At 41.6% G+C, this 14,851-nt stretch overlaps 2 protein-coding genes across 6 annotated transcripts in view; one reads left to right on the plus strand and one right to left on the minus strand.

The window, feature by feature from the left end:
* The window catches only part of brinp2 (bone morphogenetic protein/retinoic acid inducible neural-specific 2), a 120,142-nt gene extending 117,354 nt beyond the window's left edge, over positions 1–2,788 (minus strand). The window contains exon 1 of the mRNA XM_017718429.2: positions 2,081–2,788. The gene's annotated coding sequence lies outside the window, so the exon portion shown is untranslated. The remainder of the gene's footprint in view (positions 1–2,080) is intronic.
* Positions 2,789–13,593: 10,805 nt separating this feature from the next.
* astn1 (astrotactin 1) overlaps positions 13,594–14,851 on the plus strand; it is a 246,924-nt gene continuing 245,666 nt past the window's right edge. For 3 of the 5 annotated variants that reach the window (XM_017718431.2, XM_037545364.1, XM_017718432.2), the window contains exon 1: positions 13,595–14,177. In XM_017718431.2, the coding sequence (XP_017573920.1) occupies positions 13,889–14,177 (289 nt within the window). In that variant the 5' untranslated portion in view covers positions 13,595–13,888. Of the gene's footprint in view, positions 14,178–14,851 lie in introns of all 5 variants that reach the window. The other 2 variants (XM_017718434.2, XM_037545381.1) reach the window with 1 other exon arrangement.

Genomic DNA, 14,851 nt, shown 5'->3' on the forward strand with positions numbered 1-14,851 from the left:
TCACCATGTGTAGAACTGCCAGGTGCAGACATCACAGATCTGTATCTCAAAAAACTGAGTCAGGCATGGCCAGCACAATTCAAGAATATTCTGCAGAATAAGCCTATCACCTTACAGGGGATTAAATCTCCCCTGGCGATAGTGGTGTGAATCGATTGCATGTTTTGGATGTCGAGTTGAATGGATGAACCTCTCCAATAACTAGATCAATTCCCAAACCAGATAATCATTTAGCCATCTCATCCCGGAAACTGCCCTTATCGTTATTCATGGAAGGAGATGGCTTTGGAAGAAAATTATTTCTGCTACTGGAATGAGGTATGTTGCTTCATGATTTGTGCTGTGCTCCCCCTAAAGGTGAAAAAGAGAAGTGCAGCTTCACTAGCACGATGTCCAAAAGGTTTCAGAGTAAGAATACTGCTCTAATGGCAGAATCTCCTTAAGTGTATAATTATGTTGGTATTAAGATTTGAAAGGTAAAACTGGTGGCAGATCAGCTGAGAGATTCTGAAGCCCCTGCTGGTCAGAGACATGAGTCAAATCTCAGCTTTACAAACTTGCTGGTGACAAAAAGCACATTGTGTGCTATCTCAATTAGCTGTGGCCTTGGGTCCTGCTTTTTATAACAGGATGAAAGCTTATGCGGCCGCACTACGATTGCCTTCTTGAGCATCATTCAGTGCAGTGGGCTCAGACATTATTGCATCCACAGCGAGACAGTTTGAAGTGCTGGGTTGTGAAAGCCAGGGAAGCGGTTCTAAAATGAATCATATTGAAACCAACTGTTTAATCTCAAGGAGAGAGAGAGAGAGAGAGAGAGACGGGGAGAACACAGAGAGGCTTACACACATCCACAACGGATTAAATAAAAAAGCAGGCTGCTTCATATGTTGCTGAGAACAAAAGAGAAAATATTAAATACCCCCCTTATTTCAATTGAAATGTCAGTCTCTCTTGTCTATCACAGCCAGAGTGAGAAAAGAGGATTAATATAGACCTACACGCGTGAAACAACTGAGTCTTCTTGGTGCCTGCCTTGAGTCCTCCTACAGCACTGCGCTGCCTGTGGCCCATAACAAGTGAGGGTACACAAAGATCCTGCCACCACCCATGAAAACTGGGAACAAGGAGGAAAAAGAGAAGGTCCCGTCCCACACATTGCTCCTTCTCTCCTCTTTGGTAATGTCCATGCGTCCGGCCAAGCCTAGCTGTGATGATTTTGGCCACATGAGCAACAGGCCACTTTTTTATCAGCTCTGCTCCACCACTCATGAATCTCCTCCTAGATTGAGGTTTTAAAGACCCTGAAGTGGGAATGGGAAGAAAAACTTTGGAAGCCGAGCAAAAAGACTGCTCTCCTTGCTTTGAGAGCACCCCTCGGTGCTGCTGCTTTGCAAAGAGTAGCTACTCCTCGGAGGGGAGTTCTAGATTCAGTTTGAGAACGGCGTATTGGATAAAACAAAATCCATCTTAATGAGATGGAAAAGGGGGGGAAGAAAAAAAGTCCCCCATAGACCGGTGATACACCAATCATGAAAACGGATTAGACAAGCTGGAACGTTTACAACATAAACACGTCTTGTCACACGGTACAAATTACAATTAGTAGGGCATTCCAAATTAAACTCTGCATGAACCACAGCCGGCTGGCCCAGAATAGCTCCAAGGGGACGTTGTGACGGCACAAAACAAAAAAGGAGCATGCCTTTGACTTCTCAGATGAACACATTTGAGGCAGTTTGGTTGAACGTGGACATGCATCAGGACACGCATCAGCATGTCAACTGTCAAGAACTGACAAGCTTCAGAATGAATTTATGTCACAGAGCATGCTTTTTGCAGGACCAAAGTTGGGAGCAGTCAATAATCCACGCAGTAAAATACAGTTGAAAGCAGATAAGACAAAACAGCAATCTGCACAGAAAACAAACAGATCCCAGACAATGATAAGCCTCTGCAGCAACATACTACAACATAGATAACATACACGTACGGTATAGTACAGTATCACTACACTGGGCGGAATAAAAAGCTTAAGAAGCTTTTCAGAAGCTTAATGAGACAGAGGCAAAAAACCTACCCAGACTGCAAAGGCTGACTGCGCTCCTCTCACTGTCCTGCGCGTATCCGACCAGCTTGTAAGAGGCAGTCACAGGGCTCGTCCCAGTCGTGGCTTAAGTGGAGGAACGCAGCTCGGAGTCCTTCTTCTCTTCCTCTTCCTCCCAGCCCTCCACCCCTCCTCAGCAGCCTCCTCCGCGAAGGAAAGGTAATCCAGCCATTCTCATAGTAACATTCCCTGCCACCTGAGAGGGTGAATCCATTCAACACCGCTGCCTCGCTGAGCTACTGCTAACCTGCTACGCTGTTAAAGACGTACAGATGAATTTCAGGGTCGTAGATATAGAAGAAGGGTGAAAATGTTATCAGAAAATACCCAAAAAGTTTTCCTCAATTTTAAACCACGGCGGGTGGAATCGGGAAGCTGTTCTTCATTCATCTATTTATGCATGTTTTCATTCATTTCTTTAACACGCGGAAAAGTCAAACACGCTGGTGATGCGTTGAGCTGAAGCGCAAAAAGAAGAACCTCACGCTGGGGAGCAACAAAGAAGACGATAAATCCACACGGAGCGGTACTCCTCAGAGCACACACGGTTATCCTCTCATAGAGTCTCCTCCTGTCTCCGTGACCTCCGCGGTGAGCCCCTCTCCGTCGGTTCTGAGCTACGAGCGGACGAGACAAGACTATGTCCGCACTCTCTCAGCCAAAGCGTCTTTCTTTTTCAAACGAGCTCAGCTCAGTACGAGCGAGGACTCATAGACCGCGCCCACAATCCGCCTCCAGGGCCGCGATTGGCTGAGCTCGCCGCGGTGGGCGTAGCAAAAAGGGACAAGGCCGAAAATAGAAGGAGAGGGAGAGAAGGCGCGAGATGGAGAGAGGTCGGGGAAGAGAGGAGAGGATGGAGAAGGCACGACAAGCCCTGAAAGGACGGCGGTGGATGAGTAAAACCGAAAACACGTGCGGCGTGGCGAAACTCTGTCGAAATACAAAAGATAGGATCAAAAGTCTCGAATTCTCAAGGCCCAGTTTCTGGGTTGTGTAGTGTTGACCAAGTACGCCCGTACCAGTTTTCATTTCTTGCACTGACACACAAAAATTATAAATGGAAATCGCATTTTTCTGCGTGTCTACCAACAAATTCATTACAATATGTTAATCGTTTTCTAAATAAATGCCTTAAGACAATGTACGATTGTTACAATTGCCCCCATGGTCTTCTGATCCGAGAGTGGTCATATATATGTATATATGCCTTTTGAAATGTGTAGTTTTTTTATATATATCACACAAAACTAACACACTATCATTCTTTATTAAAGGTATTAAATCTTCAAGCCGCATTTTTGCTTTCTCCATCACAGGAAATCTGTTTTTTTAAATGTTGTTTCATCAATTCATACAATGAACAGTAATAACAATAAACACCGTAACTGCCATAATACACAAGAAATGATTTAGCAATAAAACAGCAATATATTTTATTTCATGGAGAAGTAGGAAAGGGGCTCTATCTAAATCAAACACTAGGTTAGAATGTGAAAAATGTATCCCCAAAGCACTTTTACAAGTATCTATCAGAAATGTGTATATGGATATTTAATGTGTATCAGCTGCCCTGCTGTTACTGTTCTCAGTCTAGCCTGTAATCATGATATCCCAGAGCTGAGTTATCACATTAGGATTTAGCCTTTATAAGAAGATAATACAAGGGGCGCACAGGGTAAAGTGGAACACACATGAAAGATAGTTTTTTTTTAATAAAACATGCTTCTGGTCAACTTCTTGTATTCTCTTCCAAAGCAATGTTCTACTAATTCAACAGCTATTCAACAGAAGTTTCTTGACATTCACCATGAAGACTGCTTTTGTACCATTAAAGCAATTTTCTTCACCCTGAGTGTTTCTTGATTATAGAGTGAAGTCAGAGAATTCACACATATTATTTTACCCTATAACTGCTGTCTGACAATTTTGAGGCATATAGATATCTCACAGGCAGAGTTAGCCAGGCTATATTTCTAGCTACAAAAAGCTTTTAACACAAGGTTTTAGCCTCCCAAAGAAAACAATGAGATCAACCCCCCTGCCATTTTTTACAGGAGCGAATCTATGAGGCTCATGTCACTAACAAATGTCCCTAATTAGGATTGTGCAATCTGCATTGGTAAATAAGCAGGCACTTGACCTGAACTGTCCAGTAATCCAAAATAGACTTGCTCATGCAGTTTCTGATGCTGTCTGGCAACAAAAAGTCAATAAACTTTGGACTTAAAGATGGCTGCTGCTATTGTTATCTTAGTTATGTAACTCCAATGTTACATCACAAAAAATAATAGACACAGAGATCATGCATTTTGTCATCATTTCCACCGCCAGGTGACCTGTGCTGTACATGAATTTGGTTACCCTTCTGGTAAGAGTACCAAGCGAGCTGAAATCTGAATGTATGGGTGGAGTAAATCATGGTGAAAACCACTGCTTAGTCGAATGCAATCATCACAGAATCATCATGCAGTGTCATGAGTCAAATAACCAAAATATAAAAAGAAAAACACTAACTAGTCAGAATTGTTGCCTGTGACTGCTCACATAAAAGCAAAAGTTAAAAAAGTAAATCAGATCTTGAAGCTCCTCAGCTCTTGCTGCTGTTGTTTACATGTACTGTTAATGTTAAGTTCACATGAAAAATCGTGTAACTGCACATGCTAAAAAGAATTCTGTTACTTTTAAGGTTCTGTTATGCAATGGGAAGCAGACACAGGTACTCAGCAGGGGTATGGATAGTTCTGGGTTAGGATTTATAACCATTCCGTGCTGTACCATGCTGGATACTGTAAAACACCAGGAGTTTGAGCACTGCTCAAGATGACTATTGCACAAGGAGGTGCTACTAGGACTACAGGGGTTGTTAATTCATCATTTTGAATTTTTTTTTCATACCTGAATTCTGTAGTGTTTCCATATAATCGGCATGATCATTTTCTTGAGAGCATCTAATACAAATGACAAACCTGTAAAAAACAAAAACACATTTAAGAAACATTTATCAAAAATACTGCCTGTGCCTGACTACACTGGCACTCTGAAAGGAAGCACTTCACTGGTTCATGAATTTAGAAACAAAAGCTGCCTGCAGTCCTCTGTGAAATTATGTCTGTTCACATTCCTTTGAATAGTATTACATCTTGTGTGGCAACTTTTCTTTCCTTCCCTGGCCTCTCTCTCCCTGTGTGAAGAGGCAGGCAGGAGAAGTGTGGCCTTTGAAATGAACATTCTCCCGTGAACAAATGAGAGATTAAAGCACACATCTCTGTCGCATTATGGCGTTTCATGGCTAGAAGTGAGCAATTTTGACAGCACACAGTATCCAAGGGACGTATTTATCTTTTGTTTCGGAACACAGGCGACTTACGTTCCACCCACACTATACTGATATCTTCAGTGCTTTAGGCTTTATTTTCTACATCCGACCTCAGCTGCAGCGTTTTCCTCTACATAAAACAGTTAAATCATTGTGGGCCTGGCATCCTGCATTGTATTCTTCTTGACTGTGGTTGTACACCCTAAACTCACTTGAGTGAGCTCTTCCCTGCTTCTAGTTGAAGATTTTGCACCATATCGTTCATCTTTTCTGCTTGAACTTGATAAAAAATACATTGGCTCCGTTTTGCATTTTTATTTGCTTTGTAAACCTCACTAGCCTTCTGCATGTCTCTGCTTCTGTGCGTACCACATAAACTCCATGAGCAGCATTTGGCCCTGTAATGCAAATGTTAGAATTTATAAATTGAAATGATGCTGCCATAAAACCCGCTGATTGCGTATTGTGAAAATACATTAGAATAACACATATCTCTCTGGGCAGGGTTTCTGTTTGAGGCCCAGGAAAATCCTTGAAACCTGTTTCCGATGGAAGGTGAAATCTTGGAATTTTAAATGAGGGTGGTTTTCTTTCCTTAGGTGCTAATTAACTGTGTAGAGGTCAGAGCATATTCAAGCTTTTCTTGTTTTTAATTACCACATAAACAAAGCAAGCTGTAACTGTATATTTGATCCTAGCTGGTATAAAACGATTTTATGAGACAAACACTTTGTGGAGTGCTGAGTACTTATATAAATGGAAGTACTGTCAGGGAGCAATTAACATAATAGGGCAGTGGAAGGAGGCAGTTGCGATATAACCATCTGCATTAACGTTAAGTCCCTCTTATTTCAAGTGTAATGGTCCATCCTAGTGTGGAGGATAATGTTGTCAGGCTAGTTTAGCTTCAAACGTAATACCTGGAACAAATGTGCCAGCATAGGCGTGCTGATATCACTTCTCCTTGATGTTTTGGCAGCCCTCAATGTCACTGCTGTGAAGCAAAGACAATTAAGGTGTATAAATATGTAAATATGTGGAGGACACCTCACCAGGAGCTGGGTAATGACATTTCCGGCCCTCGTTTGGCTAATTCCCAAGTCGGCCCCTGAATTAGAAACCTTAATGACAACCGATAAGACACAGATGGTCAAACTCCGGGGTACACAAGTCTCCTGGCCTCCTTCTGCATGCCAGCGATATATTAGCCCGCCAGCTGCCGGAGGCTCAAGGGCCTCATTGTGGTCCCGAGCAGAAGGTCAAGGTGTGACGATCTTTGGTAGCACGATCACAGTACCCCGTGCTTTCGGCTAGTGGCTAGCTGGACACTCCAGGTGATTCATCTTTGAAGGGGGAGGGAATAGGTGGCAGATGCACCCTGCTGCCATTCGTCTTGTGAAGCTGACATATAAAACGCTCGGAGGGTGCAATCTTTAGAGAGTGAGCTGGCAGCCATCCACAGTCAATCTGGACACAGGTCCACCATGTCTTTTCCTTTTTTCCCCCTTTCCTCCCCTTTCTCACATGCATTCAGGTGTGTCTAACAACGTCGACTGTTGGCCTCAAGGTCACTTCCCCAGTTTGTTGTTATGTTAGTGGTTTTTCTCTTGCATGTAATATGTTGGAACCTTTATTGTTTACAACATTTTTGCATAATCAAGATTAATACAGTTGTTAATGGCATAACCTATTATTCAGCAGCTATGAAAAATGATATTGTCATTGTAATAACTATAAAACCAATATGTAAGTTATGTAGCTGTGACATGGTATGAGTCTTAGGAAGTATATACCCACAGACAGACCATTGCATTAAGGGAAGGTAACTATAATTTGTTTACAGTAACACTGTGCATTTCAGTGTGGAATACAATACTCCACTTTCCACCTAGATGTGTTTTTCCTGTTTTCTTGGTGCCATTCGGGATACATGTTTGAACATTCAGCAGAAGGCTGGTCCTTTTTTCTTGGTAACTGGGGAGATTCAACACCCTGCATTTCAGAATGAAAAAGCCTTCCTAAACTCTCAGCCAACTGGCTTCTAGAAACTTCTTACTGTCAGTGCATATGGAAGGAAGGACACCTGTTTGGAAAAACAGTTGAAAAATGTACCTTTGAGAGAATTCTGCCTCAGAGTGAAAACTTTAGTCATTAGTGCAGTGTTTGAAAGGGTCACACTGAGTGTTGTGCCTTCATGCTTAATGCCTAATGTGTAATTAATGCCTCTGTGCACTTTTTAACCTTTAACTGTTTTTCTGAACTCATGCTTGCCAAGTAATTATCAACTGTAAACAGTTATTTGGAAAATCATTTGAATGCCTGAATGTGCCTCTTTGTTGAATGCTAACAGGGAGCTGTTGACTGTTATGCACCGAAACTGAGATGCATGCTGTCTTCTGTTGCCCACAGTTTGTATTTGCGACCATGTATTTAACAAATTATGGAAATCATGACAAGGTGCAACATTTGGCTGGTAGCTATTACCTTTTTTCACAAGTGCAGCATTTATTTGAAAGATCATTTGGATTACTGAGGTTATGTTAGGGAAGGCTCAGCAGCATTTACCAACAGTAATACAGATATCAGTGGAAACACCCTGCAAAGACAGGGATATGTGTGTGTGCGTGTGTGGTGCTTGTGTGTGTGTGTGTGTGTGTGTGTGTGTGTGTGTGTGTGTGTGTGTGTGTGCGTGAGAGAAAGAGAGAGAGAGAGAGAGAGAGAGAGAGAGAGAAAGAGAGCACATTTTGATGCTCATTGAAAAAACGTGTAACTGAAATTCCGTTGTGACAACGTCAGAGGTAATACTTTGCCTGCTGATTCCAAACAGAGTGAGTTTCTAAGAAAAGCAGATTTGGCTTAAACCAACATTGCAGAGCTCAGAATGAAAAGGTATTCCAGTGGGGGAGCCACACAATGTATACTTTTACATGCACAGTACATATTTCAATGCAGTTGTTGTTATTAATTGTTTAATAGTTGTGCACATAATAATGCTCTTTTTGAAAATGAAAGCCCTTCTTTTTCGTCCTGTAATGCAAACTATGAGTGCCGTGGCTTAAAACCAAAAATAAATGTATTACCAACAGAAGTATTTGAGAGAAAAAAATCACAGTATTAAGATCTTCTAAAGCTTCCATTGGAAGCTGAGCACTCTTTTCATCATATCTCTCAGTTCTGGCACCTGCAACAAAGATAGCATGTCTTTCATTCTGCTCATAAACGGAATCTGTAAGCAAAACCATGACAATGAGCAGAGCTGTTTCTACTATTCCAGACAGAGCATGCATGTCCTCTACAATAATGCATGTGTCTGCGCAATTGCAATATAAGCAATATGAGAGTTTTATTCAGAGCTGAGCTATGATGAAATATTTACTGTGCAAGGGCTGATTTAATATGTAGTTTGTGATGTATATATTGAGAAAAGTTTTTATTTCTATCTGAGCTGTTTTTTTTTTATTACTCTTTGCTCATATACATGTTGCAGTTCCCTCTGGTGATATGTATTCTTGCTTGGACTTATTGTATTTTTTGTGTAATATGCTATTGCATGCCAGTGGTTTGGAAATTATGTGACATCTGCCTTGGAATACATGAGCATAATGATTAATTTAGCCAACCACAGTATACAGGCCACTGGTTTGAAAATAAATAAATAAACTCCATCACTAATCCATCACTAAATAAGGAAGAAAAACGGGGGCTCTCCAATCATGCTTGCCTGTCACTTCTGTCCTCTATTTCAAATCATTTTCATGGAGACCAGTATTCATTTAGTACTGTGCCAAAGTCAGAGACCAAACTTCAGAGATTTAATTTCCAGTTAAAACAGACAGTTATTAATTTTTCAGGAGATATTTATGAGAATATTAAGTATACAATAATCCACTTACATAAGTAAGGTCAAAGGAAAACAAATGGAAAAACAAGAGTTTCCAAAACTGGCGTTCAAAAAATATTCAAACGTATAGATAAAATGAGATTTCTAATAAGCCTGCTTGACCTGGCAGACTACAAAAATGGTTATTATCAGATAAACAGTTAGGTTTGGGTTGGCTGGTATAATGGTAAGTTCGCCTCACAGTGAGGAGGGCCTGGGTTTGATTCCCCTGCCGGGTGACCGGGGTCCTCTCTGTGTGGAGTTTGCATGTTCTTCCCATATCTGTGTGGGTTTCCTCCGGGTTCTCCGGTTTCTTCCCACAGTCCAAAGACATGCAGTCAGGCCAATTGGATATGCTAAACTGCCCCTGGGTGTGAGTGTGTGAGTGTCTGTCTGTGTGCCCTGCGATGGACTGGTGACCTGTCCAGGGTGTATCCTGCCTTCCGCCCAACGACCACTGGGATAGGCTCCAGCACCCCCCCGCAACCCTGACGGAGAAGCGGCTTAGAAAATGGATGGATGTATGGATGGATGGATGGATGGATGGGAGGGTATAATGGTAAGTTATCACTCTGTTCCATGTCTCAATGGCCAGAGGAACACGTTTTACCCGTATCTGATTAAGAGGAGCTCAGTGATTGGTGATGTGAGAGCCCACCAATAGGTGGCGTTGATACAAAAAAAAACTTTTTTCAGCAGAGTACGGAGCCTCGCTGGTGACATCCTGTATAAATAACAATAATGCGTGGCCATGACTTATTAAGGCGTGGGAACGAGATCACGGCTTACTAAGTCGTGGCCATGGATTAGAATCTTGTTCCCACGCTTTACTAAGTCGTGGCCATGACATAATTGTCTCATTCCCATGCCTTACTAACTATTTTTATTTATACAGGATGTCACCAGTGGGGTTCCCTAGCAGAGCAACAATTAGTCAAATTCAAACATCTGCTTTGGTGTTCAGCACTGTTTTGGTCCCACTTGCTAAAGTATCGTTCATTTAGGTGATTGGGCTTCAGATTCACTACACAACAGGTTTAATTTTACCTTTCTGTCCCTTCAGCACCAGTTGTTCAACTTTACTATCTCAACATGTATTGGTGCTTTAGGTTAGTTAGTTAGAAGCTTTAGGTTAGTTAGTTAGTTTAGTTAGAAGCAAACCAGTTTTGCAGTGAGCAGAACTGTTATCATGCTAGCTAAGCCAATGCTATCCAGCTCCTATCTCCTAGTTGCAGCACTATTTAGCTTTTAGCAACTATTAGATAGATGGATATGAATGATGGATTGGCATTTATATTCACTTATTTGGTGAACATGTAAGTACATTTTTTTTCAGGATTATATTTTTCATTACAAGTGAGAAATGAGAAAAGCAACATTAATACTTGTAGTGTCACTTATGAAGATGCTTGAACATGAACATTCCTTAGATCATGAGAAGCAGAAAATGCAATCAACTTCTAAGACTGAAAAATGCCTCTGCAGATTTGTTTGAAAAGCTACAAGCTGTTCTCCTGAAAAGAATGGAACAAATGCAATTGGTGAACAGTGCAAATGGTAAATACCAATTATTTTGAGATTATATTTAGTTATTTAGGCCTTTGCATTATTTTCTTTTAAATTATATATCTTTTTCTCAGCCTTCCACCCGAAGACTGCTGGGATAGGCTCCAGCACCCCCCTGCGCGACCCTGACGGAGAAATATTAGAAAATGGATGGATGGATGGATGGATGGATCACTCTAAAATGGATAACTGCACAGAATAAATTCAGCATTTCAAATTTAACATTTTGTTTTTGGGATAGGAACCCTGTGCATTCAACAAATAAGAAAGTAGCTTAGTAAGTAGAAGGAAAACATGTCTGCTGAGAATGAACTGCTCTTCTAGAGGACAGAGTTTATATTGGGATTACCCTTCATAATGGAGTGTGAAACTACAAAGCTCTGCGCATTTAGTGCTTCCCCAGGCCTCTCCAATGTCACTTTTTATCAAACTGGATTTTTTTCAGTGGCATTTTCTGTGGCTGAGGCACGGCAGTTGGTTGTGTACCCATTTGCCTCCCAGCGCTAGAGCTGATGCCAAAGAAGGGACAAGAGTGTGTGTCATGTCTGCTTAAATTTCCCCGAACATGCCGAGATGATAGGTGTTCTTGTTTGTGAGCTGGTTTGGGAGCCAGCTTTGGTCTTCAGCATTGTTTGTATCCACTTGCTGTGATCTGTAGAGGCACTGGCAATGGCTGCATCCACTGAAACACAGACATACAGGCTGGCCACATTTTTGCTGCTAGTAATCTGGCCAAATGCGTGGGACATCAGTTTTGGTAACAGTACATGCTTTATTTAGCATATGGCAAAAGCGTGGCTGAGGAGTGTAGACATGAGTTGCGCCATTGGTAAACATGTATATTCTTGTTCAAATCCCAGCTGTGCAATGTGTCATCGGTGGCCAAGGTTTCCCAGAAAAACTCACCTGGCTGCATTTTCACTAGGTCTGTTGTTAAACCAGCCTTTGAGCTTTCAATTTGGTCTCATGGTTGAATGTTTTGGCTGGGACACTTGACAATGCAGCATGGCCAGGGGGATTTGAAAAGATGGAGAAGTGAGCTTCACACACACAGAAGAAATTGTGTGCTTGCCTGTCCACTCCCAGACTGCTTTGTGTGTTGACAGTTAGTTGTTCTAAATTGAAACAGAAAAAGAATGGGCTGTTTTTCACTGGCTGAGAAATGATTTTCCCCCCCACTTCCCTATTCCATATTACAAATGACTATTTGTGGGAGATAAATTGATTCTCACTCTTAAAATAAAGGTGAAAAAAAGAATTCTGTGCAATTTATGGTTTAATAAAAAACTTTCAATTGATGGTTCTTTCAAGAAATATATGGATCTCTATACTCCATACACTGGTTCTCTACAGAGCCATGTTTAAAATGAGACATGTGAGCGTGAATAAGCTATTAAAAGTTTAAATAACCATAATGTAAGTGTTCTAGGATGAACCCTTAAATTATTGCTGATTCTTTTTTAAAAACCTTTAAAGGGTGCCTCACACATCTCATTTTCTCTTTCTTTTAGAGAACCAAAAAAGTGGTTCTTCTATGGCATCATTTAAATAACCCCTTGTGGCACGTTGGTAGTACACTACCATTCATAAGCAGACATATAATATAATCAGATATTCTGAAGCAAGCTGTGAAAATTATGAAATTTGCTATGGCCCCTGAATCATGATCAGAGTTGTTGGTCATTTCATGATGACTGAGAACGCTGTATACATTGAGAATAAACATTCAAAATGCTTTTTACTTTTGATGATCAAATCTGTGGCAGATAACATCAATAATTTATCAACAAAAAACTTTAAATAATAAATTAAACATCTTAAGTAGCTTAAATACATATTGTTGTCTGGCTTTTAATAAAAGGTTTTTAATAAAACAACATTTTTGATAAATGAAATGGCAATTATTATGACAAGTGATTCCAAACATATGAACAGTAGTATTTGTATGCATGTTATAAGCTAGTCTTTTTTGAATGCTAAAGTGAATGGAAGGCTAGGCTAACTGTTCAGAATAGTCATTTGTATGAAATGACCACCGCACTGCTGACAAAAACCGCGCAAACTGCAGCAGCAATAACTTCACAAGTGCTGATAAAAAGGCATAAAGAGGCCTTTAAAAGTGTGGCAACGTTCTCTCTCCTCCTAAACATTGCCCTCAGAGTTCCAATTATGGAGCAGGTCAGAGCTGAAATGAGTCCTGTGCCCTTTCATCACAAAAAGTGCTTCACAGTTTGCTAAGCGTCGCCTCGGTGCTGGAAGAAGATCAAGATTTCACAAGGAGTTCATTGGAGTTGTGTGAAGCCCTCCCCCGCTCACCGAAGTCCTGCACCTGCTATTTGACTCAACAGATGCCTTTGCTTCCTCACAGACAAATCAAGCACACTTTGATCTGACTTTCAAGCTTAGCGTTTTCCACTGAGATTCCGCTGTCGCGCTTGTCCACTTTAATATTTGTCCGCAATGTAGAGAAAACAGACTGCTTACTGTTTGTGTTTTTTTGCTATAGACATTTTATAGAGTTGTTTAGTTGTTGACAACATCTGACAGGTGAAGTGTGTGGCCATGAGTTTCAGGACCCGAGAAATGCATACATAAACATATTTATGAATGCATTTCATCGTTATATGAATAGTGTATATTTCCCGTGGGCTGTTTAAATTTATGAGCCGTTTAATAAGCGCATATTAAGGCCTATTTTGATCAGGCACATCCTTCGCGTGCAATGGTGCGCTTTGTAATGGTGCGCCCACTGCAACGCGAGGGAAATCTGCTCAAATGGTTCGATGCGGACAGTCTCAGCAGCGGGCTGTGGTGCTGCGATGGTGCGTCTCTGGTAATCTGAGGAAAAACCCGCGAAATTAAATAGAGTGGTGACTTTTTTAGACGACCCGTATGAGGATTTAAAGGCGTTTGGACTCTCGCTTTGCGCTTGCTGTGTGTGTGTGCGTGTGCGTGTGTGTGTTTCCCCCTCCGCCTCAGAGACCAAGCGCGGGAAAAAGCCGCTGAGGCGTCGACCAAAATGGCTCCTCGTTCGCTTCTCCTCCTCGTACCAGCTCTCTGGCTGTTTCTCGTCCTGAATGGCGGATGGTGCTTGAACGGCGACGAAGACCGCTCGCAAGACGCCGAGTGTAAGATGAAGAGCGTGACCGTATCGGCGCTTCCTTTCCTGCGGGAGAATGACCTGAGCATCATGCATAGCCCGTCGGCCTCGGAGCCCAAGCTGCTCTTCTCGGTCAGAAACGATTTCCCCGGTGATGTGGTGGTGGTGGACGACCTGGAGAACACCGAGCTCCCATTCTTCGTGCTGGGTGAGTGTTTACATTTTTTGTTTTAAACCTTGTCGCGTAGGATGTGCGAATGACATGTGACGTCCTCGCCACGGTGTTGTAATGGTCTGTTTTATTAGAAAATCAAACGTAGGCCTTCACTCCCAGACCCAAGTTCGATGTTTTATAGGCTGCGTTGTTGCTAACTGATAACAGCTGCAGCAGCAACAACAACAACAACAACAAAAACGTCCGTCAGGCCCGGCTAATGTGTAGCCATGCAGCTGCAGTGATGCACATCCTCTTGCTATACGTAGGCTAACACTTTAAAAACGTGGCTTTGTGTTAGACAGACGGATAGGCTAACGTGCATTTATGTACAACATGCTAAAACACCACATTAACACAAGTATATACAGACGTATAATGTTTGAGTTAACGAAGACTCATTTACCAGTCGCTCCAGTGTTTGTGTACTTTACTTTAAAGACGTAAAACTCGTGTCAGTGCCACGTCTAATTTTAGTCAAACTACAGTCTAGTAAGTTCTAATACGCATTGTGTACCATACTTCATAGGTAGGCCTAGTCCATAAAAGATAATATGTTGCCAACTTATTTATACATTTATCCAGACTTTGTCATTTATTTTGCGTATTTATGTTTAACAACAATAATAAAAAATAAAAATATCACCAAAATGGAAGCTCAGGGTTTC

This window comes from Pygocentrus nattereri, chromosome 2 (assembly GCF_015220715.1).
Source record: "Pygocentrus nattereri isolate fPygNat1 chromosome 2, fPygNat1.pri, whole genome shotgun sequence".
NCBI classification, from domain to species: domain Eukaryota; kingdom Metazoa; phylum Chordata; class Actinopteri; order Characiformes; family Serrasalmidae; genus Pygocentrus; species Pygocentrus nattereri.